A 20,490-nucleotide genomic window follows, 5' to 3' on the forward strand; every position below is an offset into this window, starting at 1 on the left:
GACTGGTTAAGTCCTCGCATTACAAATTTGTTAGATATTGCATTTCTGTTTTCTAGAGAAGAAGCTAATGAGGAACCAGTGTAAAGGGAGGAAACAGTTCAGAGTCCATTTATTTCTTAATGCATAAAATTGGTTTAACACTTACCTGTAGATACAAACTGGTGAAAATTGTATAATCAAATAGTGAAATAATCAAATCAGGGTGAGCATTTAGTATATGTTAGGCACTGCATTAGGTATTATTTTTTAAATTTTTATTTATTTTATTTTTTTATTATTTATTAAATTTATTTAAAGATTTATTTATTTGACAGAGAGAGAGAGAGACAGGGAGAGAGGAAATATAAGCAGGGGAAGTGGGAGAGAAAGAAGCAGGCAGGGAGCAGGGAGCAGGGTTACCATGGAGCAGGGAACCCGATGCAGGGCTCCATCCCAAGTCTCTGGAATCATGACGAGAGCAGAAGGCAGAGACTAAATAATCGAGCCACCCAGGTGCCCCTGCATTAGGTACTTTAAAAATAATATTCCATTGGGGTGCCTGGGTGGTTCAGTCTGTTAAGCATTTAACTCTTGATTTCAGCTCAGGTCATGATCTCAGGGTTGTGAGATCATGCCTGGCATGGAACTCTGTGCTGGGTATGGAACCTGCTCAAGATTCTCTAGCTCCAAATAAGCCAATCAGAGAAAGACAATTATCATATGATTTCACTCATAGGTGGCATTTAAGAAACAAAACAGAAGATCACAGGGGAAGGAAGGGAAAAATAAAGTGAGATGAAATCAGAGAAAGAAAGAAACCATAAGAGACTTTTTTTTTTAAAGGTTTTTACTTATTTATTGAGAGAGAGGTAATGAGAGAGAGCATGAGTGAGGAGAAATCAGAGGGAGAAGCAGACTCCCCATGGAGCTGGGAACCCGATGTGGGACTCGATCCCAGGACTCCGGGATCATGACCTGAGCCGAAGGCAGTCGTCCAACCAACTGAGCCACCCAGGCGTCCCCATAAGAGACTTTTAATGATAGGAAACAGACTGAGGGTTGCTGGAATGGAGGGGGTAGGGGTATGGGGTAACTGGGTGCTGGACATTTAGGAGGTCATGTGATGTAAAGAGCACCGAGTGTTATATAAGACTGATGAGTCATTAACCTCTACCACTGAAACTAATAATATACCATATGTTAATTAGTTGCATTTAAATTAAAATATTTCACTTGTACATAGGGAATCATTATTTCCACTTTACTGATGTAGAAATGAATTCTTATATACTCAAGTTCATGAACTTGGTAATTGGTAAAGGCAAAATTCAAACGTTGTTTCTCTGACTCTAGACTAATCTAGAGCATCCCAAACCAACACTTGCCTTTGATATGTAAAAGCATTCATATATTATTCTGAAAAGATTGGAAACATGTTTAATGACTATAGTTAGAGTTGATATTCTTAGTTCTTGGACAATAATTTTATTCTGTTCTGTAAGATTAGGAATTGAGACTTAAATTTTCCTTATCCAGTTTCTAGATGTAAGGTTGTCCGGTGATTTTCTTTTCCCAGCAAAGGAAGGAAAGATGCAGGTGGTTATTAATAGCCCTTTATAACTGGAGTACTAGATTGTCTGTGTAAATATAACTTACACACATTCAAAGAGGGAAACATCAGGGGCCTATTTGGGTCTTGATGTGCACGTGGAACAGCATGAATGTTAATGATCACCAAGCACCTAAGACAGACCCTTGTTACTACTAGCACGTAGGCTTCATAATGCTCCTAAGTTTTTCCATTTCTCTCATCTTCGTAGAAAATAGGGTTTTTTTCACCCTCTTAAAAATTCTACACAATAATTTTATTCTGAATTTGAATCTGATTAAAATACAGAAGGTGTAATGTTCCTTATAAAAGGACATTCTTTGTCTTTTGTGTTAAAACATACAATTTCTTTCATTTTTAAAACACTAAAACCAATATAAGAATATTAAATGCAATGTAGAGTGTTGTTAATATAAATCAGGGTTTGTGATACTTCCTGTTATAAATCAACTTTGCTGTGCTCTAAAACTTTATTGTTAAAAAAAAAAAAAGGTGATATGCTATATTGTTGTTCTTCGTGTGTAACAGGTTGATTTCAGGGGCTTAAATCCAGGTTTCACCCTCTGAAAATACTGGACTTAATCCCTCCACGGTAATGTTTTCCTTTATTGTGGCTTCCATTCTCAGAGACTATTTCTTCTTCACCAAATGTTCATTCATTCATTCATTCTACCAGTCATAACTCCTACCATGTGAGTTCACTGCTATATTGGGCACTCTGAGGCAAGAAGGAATAGTCCTTTTTTAAAAGCAAATATTTTTGGGACCCTTACTAAAGCTAATATATATATTATTTATTTAATTACTTCAACAATCCTATGAGGTAAATGGCATGGTACTCTGCTCCCATTTTAGAGCTCAAGAAATCTCTTGCCCTCACAAAATTAACTAGGTAAAATAGGTACAAAGGAAAAAATAGGTAAAAAAGGAACAGTCTGACATGTTAAAATTAGTAGTGTCCACCTGAAGGCTGGGGAATTTCAGAGAAGGAAGAGATTGACATGATTTGGGGTGTTTTAGGTAGACCACATTAAAGAAATGGAATTTGAGCCGGCCCTGAGGAACAGAAGGGTGAGTAGATTTTGGATAACTAGACAAAAAGGAGTGAGAGATTAGGGTCTCAAGGAACAGCATAGGCAGAGATTCAGAATTTGGTATAAATGTGATTCTTTTTTGATATTACCAGGAGATCTGGTCTGAGGAGAATGAAACACTTTTGATATGAAATGGATGACACTTCATACTGCTCTCTGAAGAATGCAGATTTTGCTTATGGTTCCTAAGGGGCAAGTATGAATTCTAAGAAGGGTATTTGAACAATGAGAAAAGGGTTATAAGATGAATGTGGACCCACCAAATTGAGGAGAACATGAAGGATAGAGACCAGTCAAATGTAACTGAATTTTTCTCATTTGGAAGATTAATGAGAGATGAAAATGTCTGGTTGATTATTTCACACCAGGTATCAAAATATGTCAACTTGGAAATATGAAAGGGAAGTCTACTGTTGTTTGTCTCTCACTGACTCCCTCAATTCTTTAAAAACTCCTGGTGACATAGACCATTCTAGGATCTATAGTGATCAAGTGACCAAAACCCCATACCATTTCTGTCCTCAAGTAGCTTACAATCTAGTGGGGAGAAACATACCTGCTGGCAACTAAGTATAATATGAGACAAAACTTGTAAATGCTATAAGAAGACCCTCAAAGGAACGAGTAGTTAATCTTGAGTGGGAAACTGTAAGATGACTTCCTGGTGGAGATGGCTTTTAAGTATGGTATGATTCTGTCAGACTGAAAAGAGTTTCTGTGTTGATGGAACATTATAAGCAAAGGCAAAGGATTATAAATGATAATCAGTCATTCAGAGTTGAGGTATATACTAGCAAGTGACAGTAAAGGCAAGATGGTGTTAGATCATGACGATGACAATCCAACTCAAATGCCAACTCTTTCAGAAAGTAGTGGAAAACCATAGGAGGTTGAGTATAAAGTGGTGTGGGAGATGAGTTGCAATTATTCATGGATATTCCCAAGTGCTAGGAAAGCAACTTCTAACTAACTTTGGTAGTGTGAAGAGTGAATTAAAGAAATGAGGGATGGAAATGGGGTTGGTGAACAAGGTATCATAATAGCTTGAATGAAAGATGAGTATTTAAGTCAGGATAGTGCAAAAACTGATGGGGAGAAATAAAAGTGATATATGCTATTTGAGATAGTAGAATTCATAGTATTTGATGACTAATTAGATAAAGTATATAGGAGTCAAAGATGATGCCATAGTTTCTAGCAGGACAGCTCCTCAGAATGGTAAAAACTTCTGAGGTGAAAGGTTTGTCAGGTAATTTAGCTTTTATTTCCAAATCTGCCACCAGTTAGCTATGTGGCATTTTTTACTACTGGCATTTTTTCCTCAACTATCAAAATACAATTAAGAAATTGTTCTGTAGTATAACTTTCAATTTTAGAATTCTGTGATTTAATTCAATTAAACTCTTCCCATTGCTTCTTGTAGTTTTAAACTCAGCAGAGTACACTAGGAAGAAGATACTTTTAGATTCTAAAAGTCTATTCTATTTATCTAGATGAACTTAATTTTTGTTATTTAATGTGTGAAGCTGAGAAGGAAATTCAGAGGTTTTTACTTACTTTTAGTTAGGAATGAAATCTGTGTGTTGAATATAAGTGAGAAGTACTGGAGACAGTGACTTTGTCTTTCCTTCACAACTTATTCCCATTAATAATAATACTTTTTATCAGAAAATTTGTGTGACGTGTTTAGAATTTATCTATTTCAATATCTATTGGCTCTTTTTTTTTTTTTAAGATTTTATTTATTTATTTGACACAGAAAGAGATCACAGGTAGGCAGAGAAGCAGGCAGAGAGAGAGTGGGAAGCAGGCTCCCTACTGAACATAGAACCCGATGTGGGGCTCAATCCCAGGACCCTGAGATCATGACCTGAGCTGAAGACAGAGGTTTAACCCCCTGAGCCACCCAGATGCCCCTCTATTGGTTCTGTTTTGATTAGAAAAGAAAAATGGTATCTGATAGTAAATTAATTCCATATTTATTCATTAAAAATATATTTAGAGTCTATTAATTTTAAGGCACTTCTAAATATAGAGAAGAAACTGATGGTTACCAGAGAGGAAGTGGATTGAGGGGTTGGGTGAAATAGGTTGGGGATTAAGAGTAAGAGCTTATTTTACTTATTTTGATGAGCACTGAGTAATGTATGGAATTGTTTAATCACTGTGTTGTACACCTAAAACTAATATGACCTTGTACATTAAAAAATAGCGACAATAAATTTTTTAAAAATTAAAAAATAAGATTGAAGTAAAGTTAAAAAAATTAAGGTGCTCTTATAGGCAACATGGCAGCCCAAGAAACAATCCATGCTCTCAGAGTTTGCAATCTAATTTGGAAAAGACAGCACATCAATTCATAACACACTACAGAATTTATGACAAGGTTAGGTGTTTTGTTCAATTAGCATTCACTGGAAGAAGGTATCAGTGTGGGTTGGGATGGCTAGAGAAGGTCAGCCAATAGCTGGATCTTGTAGGACTTGGGTGGAGGCAAAGAGATGGTCCATTAATAAGCAATTTCAACCAGAAAAGATGACTTATTGCAATTCCCCATGTATTTAGCAACAGTTTCTGGGATAAGAAGCAGCAACTTGCAGTTGTAAAGAAATATGTATTTATTCTCTAAAAGAGCAGAGTTATAAACTGAGGATCACCAGTAAGTTCCTAATTACCAAGTCCAATGTATTCGTTCAGCATTTTTTCCTTTGTAGTTATCTAAATCTTTGATTGAATTGACCATTCGCTACTTTTTGAAACTTTCTTTCTTTGCCTTGTGGTTGTTTAATTTTTTTTCTATCTTAATCTTTTTTCTTTCAGTGAATTTGATTTTTCTCCCCATCCACCAAGAGCCCTGGCCTCAGCTTTCTACTTGTTTCAATAAATACACTCCCAATGGTTAATGTCATGGTCCCAAGATGTTAAATACTATCAGAATATATTTGCATCACTCTCAAATCTATGTCTTCAGCCCTGACTTCCTGTGTTTCAATTCCTCATTTCCGATGGACGTTCTTTTAGTCACATCCATATATAACTTTTATATGAAAATACTTCTGTCTAAAGACTAGCTCAAGGTCTTCTCAAAATTGGATCCTCCTTCTTTTTATCTAGAAATAGCAAGTACTGCCATGTTCTAAGCATGCAGATGTATAATCCTGAAGCCATTTTGATTCCTTCACCCAGGGTTTCAACTGATTGTGAAGAAATGATGTTGCTAATTTCGCCACTGTCACCACCCTAAGACAAGCATTTTATCACTTCACACCTGAGTGACTACAATGACTTCCAGTTGGTCTTTTAAAGTCTGGTTTTCCCCCACAGAAATCACGGTAGTATAACATGACACAAATTCTTTGGTCTAGTGCTTAACATCCTCCACCAGCTGGCTTCAACTTAACTGTCCAGCTCCATTTCCCATGAATTACCTCCTAGGACCCTCTGATTCAGGAGAATCCTTTATTCACTATCTTCTCTACAGATTTCACAATGTCTTTCGTTGGCTTACACATTCTTCTGCTAGAAAATACTTCCTCACTTCTTCATGACCACTGAGAATATACTTAGTTCACATTTCACCTCTGTCATGGAGCTTTTCCTGAATACTCACCCCACAAGATCTCTCCTACCTTTGTAATTTGAAATAACTATATTCCTTCTATTTGTTGTGTATAGGCACCTTTTTCTTATTGTACTTTTTTTTTTTTTTTAAGATTTTATTGATTTATCTGACAGAGAGAGACACAGCAAGAGAGAGAACACAAGCAGGGGGAATGAGAGAAGGAGAAACAGGCTTCCCGCTGAGTAAGGAGCTTGACCAGGACTTGATCCCAGGATGCTGGTATCATGACCCAAGCCAAAGGCAGATGCCTAACTGACTGAGCCACCCAGGCACCCCTTCTTTGTTTTTTCTTGTATGTTAGTCTCCTTTTCCAAATTAAATAATAACCATGTCTTAAACTTCCTGGCCTATCTTCCACCACAAGTGCACCAACGGTGTGCATAGAAGATTCTCAATGAATACTTACTTGTTTCTTTATTGACCGAATACACATAAACTATAAGCAATAGTGAGTAGTATTAGAAAAAGATATCTTAAAGCCTGGTGGAAGTACATTTTCAGAATTTATTTTTAAATTTTTTGTACAGGAAAAATTTTTACTAATTTAGAATTCAAGTGTACAAAACAGCTAATAAATTGGCACTTTGTGGGATAAATTAATTTTTGTGACACTTTTAACATCTATAAAGTTAATAAGAATTAGGATTTATTTATGTTTGAGCTTGAAATTTAACAATTTACCTTTAAAAAAAAAACCATAAAGCCATTTTTGATGCCATGAGTTGGAATATTATAGAAAGTATCAAATGTATGCTTTCTCTTTATTATTGTCTTTTTACATGAAGTTATTTTGCCTTGTTGGTACCCCTGCAACATCGATGATTAAACCTGGAAATATTCTTAAGTAGCAATTAGTGTGATCTATTTATTTTTCAGGTGGGGATACTAGGTTCCAAAGAGAGTAACTGATATTCCTTAGGTTACAATCTGGTTATTGCCAGAGCTATACCTGAAAACTAGGATTAATCTTTCTTAATTCTATACATTTTCCCTAATCTTATATTGCACAGTTTCATTTTTGTACCTGAAATTGACATACTCAAATGAGAGAAAAATTACAACAGTTGTTCATTATTTCTCTTATTTTACACCCAAGAAAGTGAATTAGTGCCTTGTAAGTTATTAATAAGGAATTCTAAATAGAAGCACAGCATGAGCAGTTTATTATGATGTGTATCAACACAAGGGAGATATGACTATCATCTGAATTATTCACATTTCTAAAACTTCATAAAACTGTAACTTTTTTTCTCATTGGTGACTTGAGCGGATATACCGCTGTGATTTTTCGTTTCATTTTGTTTTGGAAGATAACCTTATACTGGGCACCAGGTAAATATTTGTAATGGCCATGTGAAGGATTGTTCATAACGCCAAAAATAATTAGCCTTATCCAGAAAAAGAGAGAGAAAAACAGTGAGTCAATGTACATTTGCACTGGTGACAGGAGGATGTGAGGGCAGGCATCATTCATTGTTGGGAGAGGATCGCAGAATGTCACAAGTGTCCTGAAATCCCACTCCACAGCAGTTGCAGAAGAAAACACTGCTTACCACTTTCCTCCTGTAATATTTTTGGCTTCAATAAAAAGAAGTGAAATTGTCAATTTTCTCTAAAACTTCTGCCTAGAAAACGTTATTTAGAGGAGGCAGAGGGTACCCAGAATTAAAAGTGAAGAAAGAATACAAAGGAGCTCAGATGATCAATTTTTGTGAGGAATGTTCATGGAAATTTGGTTTGTCTTCCTGAAAAAACATTTACCATCTAAATTACAGCATATCATTTGAATTCTCAATCACTACTATCAAGTGGTAGCCAGGAGAGGCATATTACATTCTAATTTTGAGATTATTCATGCCGTCTTTTAAAATAAAAATTACTACCAGAAATTTGCCCAACTCGTGCGTTTAAAAAAAAAAATTATGTATCCAGTTCAGTTTTCTTAACTTTCACAGGCAAATCAGGGGTTTAAGAATGAAAGATGTATTTGCTGAGAAAAAGAAAATACATAAATAAAGTAAAATAAAATAGAGAGAACTCCGCTTTGAGACCAAATCAGGCAACCTGTAATGTCTGACTTAATCGCTAAGTCATGGAGCTACCGATGCACGGGCCAGAATTTCTCTTCCTGACTCACTAAACCCGCATGACACGAGGCAAGGATGATCTTGGCGTGGAAAACACAACTTACCTGTACCATTGTTAACTGCGGTCTGGATCGTGGCTTCCGGCCCCATCGTGTCATAGTCTTCCTTCATTTCTTCTGTGGGGGAAAATTATCTTTAGCATTTGAAAACTGTAGAAAGGCTTACTATACTAAGCATGCCAACCACAGGAACAAGGAAGATTCTTTTAAAGGAAACAGAGAAAAGGCTTGTTGTAACCCTCTAAACAATAACTTTGTTCAGGCAATTGAATGACTCCAATAGTGCTAGCTACACAAGAACTTATTTACTTTAAGCATTACTGCAAGCTGTGAAAAACAGAGGTGCTTATTTGGGACAAACGAAGGGCTTTTCTTCCGGTGGCAGTTCTAGTGACAAACAGGGGGAAAGATATTATTTTTTCAATACGAGTCAAAAGCAACTAAGTATTTGTACTTAGGAAGAGGCATGCCAGCTGCTGGGTCTCTGGTAACTCGGGGTGATTAGTGGCCAGTTGAACATTTCATGCTTTTTCCCCCCTTGGAGGAGCTACGATGGGGCTAATCTTTGCAGGCGTTTTTTTTTTTTTTTTTTTTTTTAAACCTAATTCTACACATCAAAACTTGAAATTCCCAGTTTATAAAATAAGCATCCCAGAGGTACTTGAAAACACCTGTTTCACTGTTTTAGGTAAACTTCTAAAACAAACCTACCCTAGGCCTTTCCCTACAACTCCACAAAGATCTTTCTTCCTTATCATTTATGCTCCAGCATATAACTGTAGCCATTTTCTGAAGAAAAATATATAGAAGTAAGCAAGAGCTCAAAGTGGTGATGAAGATGAAAATAGGTAACACTGAGGGTGAAGATTCATAGGTGAAAAAAGGTTATTTTCCAGAATTGCAATGTTTTAAATTATGGGGAATTTGAAAAACAGGAGAGCTCTTGAATTTTCTGCCTCCCAAATTACAGAGTATGTGAGAGGGCAGAGAAGGACAGCTGACAGTTTAAAAAATGCTTTGAGTAAATAAATTAAACACGGACTTTAAAAAAATCATATTTTTACAATAACCATACTAATGAGAACCAACCATGATCCAGGATAAATACCTCTCTGATCATCATTTTGCTTAAAATAAGAGAAACTTTATAAATAGGACTCTGTAAATTCCCAAATTATCCTGAGCATTCTTTGCTTATCTCATTCTAGTCATAATTATCTGGTAGAAAAACAGGTTCTAGCAAATGGTACAGCAAAATTAAGATATATGATTTACAAGTACTATCCTGCAGCCTATCTGTTTATGTTATCAGAACAAAAAAAGCCTGGGCCTCTTAAGGTAAAATACAGATATAAATAGATGCTAATTTAATGCTACTACCCATTACAGTCAGATCATTTGAATGGTATTTGTTTAAACCGTACAACCGCTTTAAATATGTTTCTGGCCCTGGACTTCTCTCTTACTTAAGGAATATTTTCACAGGGACACTTTGCATAAAACATTTAGAAGTTCAATATATAGCAATATTGTATTGTCAATTGTAATAATCGATCGGTTGAAAGGCTCCCTCATCTGATATTTTTATCAGTCTCTAGAAGGAATTAAATTAAGGTATTTCTGAGAAGTTCAGTACTGGCTATAAATATAGCTTTTGTGTCTTTCTTCCTCGCTCATCTCATGTGATTTCTGGTAGCCAAGAGTCAGAAGAATCATAAGTTTTCCATCTGAGAGATCAAGTCACTGAGGGGAAAACAGTTAACAGCACTTTTTTTTTTTTTTTTTTTTTTTTGCATAATAGTGGTAATGTTCAAGATTTCTGCTGTACTTCCTTCCTCATTGTCATTTTCTTATGAAAAAGTAAAGAGAAGTTACAGTAGATGGCTGCTTCCCAAATTATTAAATGCTGGGTATACAAATGTGTCGTTGGCACTCTGTGTGGATTGCATTCTGTGGTAATACCTTAGCTAGAACCCTCTTTTACCAAAGATTATGCAAGTGAGATGGTGTCACTTTTACCTAGAATGTACTTGGCTTCAATTCACTGAGCACCAACGTTTCCTTTTTTTGAACTTTAGGCTCAATTTATTAAAATCAAACACTAATCCTTTTCGGGTTTGTATGTGAAATACTGTGTATATGCCTATTTAATTACGTTTCCTGCAAATCCATTTTCAGAAGGACATAATAATCCATAGATTAAGACCATCTTCTCTAAATTACAGGCAACCCTGGCTGTCGCTCTGCCTCTCGCCTAACCTTAAACATTTTCCGAGACAACTCTGACTCAGCACACTGGGTCTAAAACCACATAGTATATTTGTTTTTAAAACACTTGTAAAAGTTTGCATTTTCCAGTCACCCTTGGGATGAAGGTTTGTAAAAATAAAGAACACTTTCTTCCTTAAGATGAAGAATCCTTGAATAAGCAGAAAGAGGCCAAGATGCAGGTGATTTATTTAAGTCTGTGTCAATGATAATGATGTCATGGTTTCCAGCACACTGTGTCCACCCCATTGTGGGACGAAAGAATGTCAAGGACAATTCTAAACACAAAACTTTGATTGTGCTGGAACCGGAAAGGCACAGTAAGAGCTCCACCGCACTCTTCAGTTGAAAACCTGCATCCTGCAGACAAACTACAGAATGCATGCGAGAGAGAGCAAAGGAGAGGGGGCTTATCTCAGAGGCAAGCTATGTGCTGGGGTATGATGGTAGACAGCCAGGCACCAGGGATAAAACACTACTAAATAAAACAGCACCAGAATTAGAATTATTGTCTATATTGTGTGTTTTGAACAATAAATAAGAAAAAATATTTTATCAGAAGAAAAATGTGTTATCTGAGAGTCAGGATAAACAATGAGTAGCTTTTTAAGACCAATTTCTTTTCATTAGACATCAAGGCACCACATCAGAGCACTTTTGGAACAATAAAAAAAAGAACAATAAATCATTACTAATCATTAGAACTAGACAGGTAATAGCCGGGTAACGTTCTGGGTCCAAATAGCCAAATGAGATTAGGGATTTACATTTTATTTAATTATCGTGACTCCAGAATGCTAGTTTATTTACCATAAAGGTAAGAGCAAAGAACAGCCTGTTCATTTGTATCACAGGCACCATTAACTACAGGTGATAACAGGGTCTGTAATGCACTCGTATGGATTATTGTATATTAAAACATTTAGAATTATGATCCATGGCCAGCACAAAATGCTGCCATGATCACAAACTCCTACAGTTTGACATTACTGTTTTGGCTGTTTTTCAATTATTGATCTTAATTTTTTAAAATTAAACTTTTCTTTTTTAGAAGTTTGGGGTCGTACATTTGTTATATCGTTATTAATTATTCCTTTAAGGGTGGAAATTCTAGTAATTGGTCCTTACCCTTGATTTCTAGATATTAAAATTTAAAGCATCAGAACATTCATTCTTATAGCCCTGCATATCTAGTTCATTAACAAATATGAATAGCTAACACCAGCTCATTTAAATAGTATGTCTTACATGAGTTCTCGCCACACTCTGTTTCTGTCACACTGCTCCCAAGAATCATTGGCTCTTATTATACATGTAAATGGCTATCATAAAAATAAAAATTTCATTTAAGATTGTTAATGACTTCTGCAGCAGTCAGACTTCCTTTAATGATCATCCTCTGCCCCTAATTAAACGTATTTATCTTTCAAGCATCTTTGGCTGAGTTCTCCCTCATAGTTGAAAATCTAAAACCTTAAGTCTTAATGGATATAACGATAAATGTTTATGTGTGGGATTGCTGAGATCCGAGAAACCTTCACCAAAAGCAAAATTGGAAACAGAAAGAATACAAAACTTGGCACGGCAATTTAGGAAAACGAAAAACAAATACACTACACTCAAACTGCCATCGGTCTTTTTCTTTCTTTTTTTTTTTTTTTTTCACATTTAATTTTCTTTAGGAGTGGAAGTGCTTTTATAATCCTCCTTCCAGTATACCGAACAATTGCCCTGCCTAGGTTCGAGGCTTTATAGTCTGCGACATCACAATGGCATATAGGTAGACTCTTGTTCTTACTTCCTTTCCCACCCACTTCACCTATTTATAAAAATGCTATTGTTATTTATATCATTAGAGGAAAAAAAGGGGGGGTAAATCATGGCAGCTCTCCTTGGGTCTTGGGAATAGAGATTTAAGGAGACACTATGGTTTCAACTGGAAGAGTCATTAAAAATTTTTTTTTTGCAAGCCACCTCACCAAGTAGAGAGGGGCAGAGGGAATTTATGGGAATAAGATTAATTCTCTTTGATTCTGCTAATCATTTCATACCTTAGTGATGTTCCCTCCTAAGTGAATTTTAGACCAAGACATTTCCATATGCTGAGTGGCATGTGAAGTTTTGGGTTGAACATAATTTATCTTATTTTTATGATAGTTGTCCTTGGATGGGTTTTACTTCCCCAGAGACTCCCACCAAACAGCAGGAATCATTATCAAGTACTTAAGTGTTAAATAATAAGAAAGCTACCTGACCAGGTGAAAGTGTGAAATCACATTCACACTTAACAAAGGGGAATGATTAGATGGTTGAATTACAATAGAAGGTGTCAGACAGACATAGAAACTACATTAAATTGATAGTTACTTGTCTGTATTGTTATATAACTTCCAAATCGATGTTCGCTGTGCGTTTTATATTTACTTCCATTTTGTCCCGAAAGCCTAGAGCTCACTCACATCATCTAAACGGCACGTTGTAACCGGGGTACAAGATTTCCTGTTGTGTGTTTAAAACATAGTGCATGGGCAACTCACACCCAGACGGAAACATCATCTCTCCCTAAGATGTTAGGGTTATAATGTGATAACGCTACCATCACTTCATCGTCTGTCACAAGCTTTGGTATCTCTATTCTGCAAAGAAATATTTTAATGATTCGGTTGTGGACGTTCCACTAGGTAGTCAAGATTAGTTTAAGATGGCACAGGAAGGGGCCAAGTGGCCATAGACACTTACCTGGACCATCGACAGAGGCTTGCAGAATGTCGTTGTTGTGCCAAGTGTGTTCCACTCCACCCTCTCTTAGGTCATCTTCCTCATCTTCCCTTGGCAGCAGAGCTTGGCTCACGTGTGGGGAGGACTCATGGTTGGGCACGCTAGCTGGACTCCTCTCCTGGTCCAGAGGGTTAGCAATCCCGTCCTCCTCAGCAATCTGAAGCTTGTCCTCTTCATCTGTTTCTGAACCCGTGTCCACTACATTGTCATAGTTCACCACTGAAGAGAGAGCACAGAACACACACTCTCTAAACACTTTGTTGAAAAATATCAGTCACCCCTAATTGTTTAGTTAAATGGAAAATAATTAATATTTTCATAACTTAATTACTCAGCCATGTCAGGAAAATATAATTAATATCTTTCATGTTTTAGCATTTTTATTCTTATTCAATTATCACTATGTACTCTTTCTGATTTTAAATAGTTTTTTGTTTGGTTGGTTTTTTTTTTGCTAAAAAGACGGGTAATCCTAAAAAGCAACGGTAGCACATATCCTCAGAAATACATCTATATTGCATATGTAAAGAGACTCATGGCAAGTGTACTTTCAATACTCCAAACAAACTTATTAAATAGATATGCAATTGACAATTTTATTAGCTTAGTGACACAGAGTGTGTGCTATAAAATGTTGTACTATAAATACGACATGACTTCACTATATTAGCTGTGGTTTTATTCCTAGAAACCATAGACACATACACGCACACACTATCTCTCTCTCACACACACACACACACACACACACACACACACACAATGTCCATCTATTTAGTCAATACACAAACACATCCACAAACCTGCTCAATCTCAAATGTTCACTGTTGCTTCTACGTCAACCGTCATGTGCTAAGGCCATTTATATCCCAATCTTTTAAGCAGAAAATGAGGAAAAGCCATATCTTCTGGGCCATTAATACCACTATTGAGATGTCTTCATAGTGCCATAATTACAGAAGATTTCAAAGTGACACAGGCAAGACCAACACAAATGTTAAAATAACTCACAAGAACCGACGGGCTGCTTTTGCAGCCCTCAGTCCCAGCAATGCTCAGTAGCTTTTCTTAAAATAGACAGCCTGTAAATAAGGTCTGTGAACTCAATTGAAGGTGGCTGTTTCTGAATTAGTCAGCCCTCACAGGCTCTCGGCCTACATGCTAGTACATAAATTGTCCACTTTACCACCAGACAAGAAAGATTAGAGTAATAAACACGGGGCATTAGCTCAGCTAGAGAAACACACCAGCCGTTACGCACACACAGGATTGCCAAGAACTGTTAACCCAACTCTCCAGAAACACACACAAAAAAACAAGTTAGAACCATGACATCATGGGAACAAGAGGGAGAGAGAGAAAGGGGGGAAAAAAGCCCATGGAAAAAAAAAAGCGCAAACAATTTTCAGGTTCATTTTGATTTCTCTGCGCCTAATAAAGCAATCCTCCGCTAAGTTATCAACTGAGCTATCTCAAGTGGCTCTTGCCAGCTATCGGATTATACAAAAGTGGCAGAAAAGGAGGAAAAAAATGAAAAGGATTGTGTGTCAGGTTCATAATGCTTTTGGAGAATTCTGGAAACATGTCTAGTTACAAATTTTAGTCAGTCATATCTGTTTGCTTTGACAGGTTCCCAGGGAGTAAAAAAGGAACAAAAAGAGAGAGATTTTTTTTGTCATGTGAGGCTGGGGACAAAAAGATTACACCGTGCATATCTGCTCATAATATGATCTTTGTATAATCCGCGGGTCTGCACTTGCCTTCGGAACAACTGCACAACAGGTGCAAATTAAAATGAAAACGGCAGCGGAGCCGGGCAAACAGAATCTGCTGACCTGGTTTGAATACCAATTGACGGGGGAAACAAAACCTTTTCAAGAGGTGTGACCACAAGGGCTTAGGCAAGTTCAGGCTGGGTAATGCCCTCAGATCTACAAAAAGAGAGATATTCTAACATCTCTGCTCTAGCTGTGTGGTCCAGATATACCTTAGTACAATCAATAATGTGCTTCTTTTTTTTTTTTTTTTTTTCTTCCCCCTGGTGACTGAGATTTAACCATTTCTTAGCAACAAGCAGAAGATTCTTTACAAATTTTCTGAACGCTGAGTTCGGGGCGGGGGTGGGGGGCTGGTGAGAGTGGGGGGGGGTGGCTACAACAAAAGCTCCTAAGGCCTGGGAAGCTTTCAACCCACCTCCTAAAAACTGATCTCTGGGCCCAGGAGGAATAAAGAAAGGTCCAGAAGGAGTGAATAAAATTATCTAAGGCTGGACAGGCATTAAAAGGCCTTTATCCTGGAAAAAAAAAAAAAAAAAAAACCATGCCTTTTAAGGTCTTTTTCTGCATGGACCACAATATCCCGTGTGACACGTGAGTGTTCCTGCAGCAATACAATTGAAATATTTTCTTGTGTAAAAAAGAGAGAGAGAGAGAGAGAGAGAAGGAGAGAGAGATAAATGATTTATGAACAGCCCTTGAGGAGTCCCAAATATCAGAACAATCTAAACAAACAATGAAGTCATGTCTCACCATATAGGGTCAGAAGTACAGCATCCATCACCTTCACAGGCCAACAACACTTCACAACCTTTAGGGTTCTCGCTCACAAATAGTAGTAAATACTTTTAAACTAAATAAATAACTGCTGTCAAGTTCACTTACAGAAGCAGTATGCCATCTTTTCCAGAGCTGTTTTACCTAGGATATCCATTCCCATAGCCATTGTGTTGGGATCCTACTCCCAACAACCCCCCCCTCCACCCCCGCCTTTCTTTTTCTAAATCCAGGTAAAACAATTCATAGCAAAGTTCGTTTTTTGTATCTGAATTCAGAGTAGATCCTTTCACCTTGCTCTTTTTGGCTGACCTTCAGACAATCAGAATTAAACCCCTTAATATGGACCTTGTCCTTCCTGCTCCTCACCTAGTCTTCCCCATTTCTAAATCCTCAGGATTTTCCTTTAAATTGTTCTCTCGAGTCCAGTCAGTGGATGTCCTCGTGTAATTACTGGAGAAATTTTCACCACACAATATTCTTATTTTGGCCAATAGAGGGTGGGTTTACCCCCATTTACACTGTGGCATAAAATAAGCTCATTTTCCCATTTGTTCCCGTTTTCATCCTTTGCCCACCATCATCGCCATTGGCATTAAGAGATCTTAATAACACAGCTTTGTCTCTGCAAAGAAGAGATTCGATTTTGTATGACAACTAATGTATACTGGTTTTAAATGAGGGTCACTGGGCAGAATATATTAGTCTATCGTCTATTTCTGAACTTACGACACATATTTTTTCCTCAGCATTCGAAAGCATCAAACTGCCTACATAACGTACCAAAGTTCTATTCCGTCCTTACATTAGGTCAAATAAGCCACCCTTTGCATGAGCCTCAGCAAGATTTTATACATGTATTGGAGCTACATGGCTGGCAGAAAAACAGACAAGTTACTTCAAAACCACAAAGAAGTGGGAGCCCAAAGAATTCCTTTCTGCAATTCAATAAACAAGAGGAAAGATGTACTGTTTGCTGGCTCAAAATAGACACTAATTTTACATCTGTCTCTGAGGCACAGCAAAAAGCCAACTAAAGAGCAGTAATAAATGTCCAAAAACAGCATCAGTATCCAAAACTCTCCCAGTAATCTTCAGAGGAATTAATTACAATTCTGTGTTAACAGTTGCATTGGCAAAATGCACCCATAATTATATACAGGTACTGTACTGTATTACAGGGAAATTTGCCATGTGATACCATGTTTACATGATAATTGATGGATAAGATAAAACTATTTGCATATGAAGTGCATATGAATTATTGGCATGGCTCACCATTTTATGTGGAATCATATTAAAGTTTCATTTTATCTAAAACTGTATGTGTAATATGGGGTTACCAAAGGGTATAAAGCTGATACTTAAATTTGCTTTATAGCAAATGGGCCTGGAAAGATATATCTGAATATGCATTACTAAAAACCTATATTTAAATTCTTCATAGTTTATCTATAATAAGCATTATTTTCACTTCAGCAGATCGCATTATATTAAATCCTCTCTATTCTTCTTTCTAAGTAAACAATACTCTAAATTGTATCACTATACCAATTAATTTTACAATCATATGCAAAACAAATAATGGTTTCTCTTTACTGTCTATTGGCATAACTTTTTTTTTTTCCCAGATTTTTCTATTCTGGTGACATGTAACAGAACAGTAGCAAAATGTGACATTTTTATAATGTCCATACCTGCCGGAAAATTTCAGCATTTGCAAAAATGGCCTATCATAGCATTTAAACATTGCTGATAATTAGCTTGACATTTGAAATACCAGAACTGTTGTTTTGAAGATGCCCTATACAACGTTACCTAACTAACCCCTTTTCATACTTATATGCTTTCTCTACGTTATTCTGTCAGCTGGAGTACAAACAAGATATCAGTTGCTAACGTATTAAAATGAAAAAGAACTGATGTTAAGGGGTAACACTTCATCTTCACCAGAAGCACAAGTTGGTCTTTGTTTTTGTTTTTGTTTTTTTGATGTAAAGGAAAATTACATATGTGGATTATAGACAGTTGTTAATAAGGCGGTCAGTAATGATTTTCTATAAGTCCATTCAAGCTAAGTGTGCCAATAAATTTTTCAATGCGATGGTCAAACATTAATTAAGTAAACCTACAATGTGTAAGCCCAGAGGATACATGGATGCACTATTCTCACCTCAGGAAGCTTACTATCTATTTGGAGAAATAGAATCATAAAGCTGCAGTGCTAAAAGGCCACTTGAAGTCAGCCCTCCACATGTGACAAAGAAGGTGAGGTCCAGTGGCTTTCCTAAGTCCCTGCAGCCTGATGGTGGCAAAGCCAGTGCTAGAAAGCATGCCTTCAAGCGTACGACAACCACACAAAATCACACACAGTATTACAAATTCCCAATGAAGAATGGAATTTACATGTAAACTCCACATGATCAGAGTAAGGAAATGAAAATTCCCGGGACTTTTGGGGATTTTCACAATGCAAAATAAAGATTGTTGCTTAATTTTGAGTTGTTATGATGATTGTTACTTTCATGGATCCCCTTGATTTAAGTTATAGAAGAACCAATGTGATCAACTACCAGAATCTAGTGATACACCCATGTTTCCCACAATAGTTTGAAAACAATAGAAATAAAGAGGCAGTTCCCAGAATTATGAGCTTGAAGACCTGTCTTCTCATCCCAGTCCCAGCATGTAACCAGCTGTGTGGCCTTGGTCTGTCATCCAAGGAAACTTGATACAAATGAGTAAAAATAATGACAACATGTTCCTTGTCTATGAGATTGCCAGAAGGAGCCTGCAAACTTCTATGTGTGATGGCAACAATGTGAAGTATAGAACACTGATATCCACTGAAATAAAAATAAAGATGGGACCAGAGGGGTGCCTGGATGGCTCTTCCGGATAAGTGCCCCACTCTTGGTTCTGGCTCAGGTCATGATCTCAGGGTCGTGGGATCGAGCCCAGAGTCTGGCTCCATACTCAATGCGGATTCTGCTTGAGATTCTCTCTCTCCCTCTGTCCTTCCCCTGATCATGCACTCCCTCTCTCAGATAAATAAATAAATCTTTAAAAAAGTGAAATAAAATAAAATAAACATGGGACTATTGCTCTAGTGTCTTCGTCTCCTACCACAACATTAAATATAGGTAAAAAGAGAAGATTTGAACACATGGCAGTCACAGTTTTGGTGTTAGCCCTTCTTTTAAAAATTAATTTGCAAAAGTGTCCTAAGTAGTAGCTCCATGATGGGTAACAGTATGCTTAATCCTGCAGCTAATACTTGATGGAGACATGTAGCCTTATTTTTAAAATGTCTCTTCTGATTATAGGGCTTAAAGTTTAAAAGAACTCCTTAGGAATTTTATGAGTCATTTGGTTTCCTAAATCTCTTAGATGCTTGGAGATCATTTATATTTAAGCCAATGGATTAATGGCCTACTTGCTTTCTTAAAATGTCCTTATATGTGGTAAGTGTTCGTGGACATTCTAAGACCCTTCACCTGAACACTAACCCTTTATTCCTCCTCTTTCCTCCCAAAGTTCGATTTCCAGGTACAATGCTACTGAAGACAGGATGCAGCAACTCTTCCAGAATTTTTATGCTGTTACTTGTTTTTCCAGGGAGGATTTATCATCAAGACCCCTTCTTGATCACTGTTAACTTGTTACCTCTGCACTTGGATGGATGAAGATTATAGGACTAAATTCAAGGGTCAATTTCTCATTTGATGAGGGGCAGGTTCTTGTGACAGATGTAACAAAGCAAAACAAGTTCACACAAAAATTTTCTTCTGAATTTGACTATGTATCACTGAAATGCATAAGCCTTAATTTCCTGATTTAAAAATGGGAATAACTTTATCACTTGGGGAGGCAAGATTAATTAATACTAGAAAGAAGGGATCATGCTAGTTTGAAATATCCCTATGGAACGTGCTCTCCAGCACAAAACACTGTTATAAAAGAACAGCTATGAACATACCATAGTCAGCCTTTATACAAACTAGCTTGGTCACTTTAATTTTTTATCCCAGGAACATTCAAAGGCATTAAACCCACATTATAAATTAATGAGTTGTAAAATGTCAGCTGATAAAACAAAAGCAGTTTTGAATGTAGGGATAAAAATGTTTCCATTTCAGATTAGCTATGTAAAAAATATGCATATGAAGTGAAATGAGAGAAGAATTTCTGCAATCCCATGGTTCCGATGTGGAGGGGCTAGTTCGGACAGTCTTTCAGCTTCCTATTATGGGAACATCCTGGGAAGATGGCAGCCACTCATCCCCTCTAGAAATGCTAGCAGCTTCCCTGTACCTGGAGGAGCTTTCCAGTTGCACTGTGGTAGTGATTAAAAAAAGGTTAAAATTTCCATAAATTTGCTGGGGCTCCAGATAAGTTCCTAAAAACAGATACTGGTCAGAGAATTCACAACAGTAAATTCA

The 20,490-nt window shown here is 36.9% G+C and overlaps 1 protein-coding gene across 5 annotated transcripts in view; it reads right to left on the reverse strand.

Moving 5' to 3' along the window:
• Positions 1-20,490, reverse strand: part of ZEB2 (zinc finger E-box binding homeobox 2) — a 134,806-nt gene that overhangs the window by 32,656 nt on the left and 81,660 nt on the right. For all 5 annotated transcript variants that reach the window (XM_059166777.1, XM_059166778.1, XM_059166780.1 and 2 more), the window contains 2 exons: positions 13,458-13,715; positions 8,496-8,567 (listed from right to left, as the gene is read on the reverse strand). In XM_059166777.1, coding sequence (XP_059022760.1) covers positions 8,496-8,567; positions 13,458-13,715 — 330 coding nt within the window. The remainder of the gene's footprint in view (positions 1-8,495; positions 8,568-13,457; positions 13,716-20,490) is intronic.

This window comes from Mustela lutreola, chromosome 3 (assembly GCF_030435805.1).
Source record: "Mustela lutreola isolate mMusLut2 chromosome 3, mMusLut2.pri, whole genome shotgun sequence".
Classification (NCBI taxonomy): Eukaryota; Metazoa; Chordata; class Mammalia; order Carnivora; family Mustelidae; genus Mustela; species Mustela lutreola.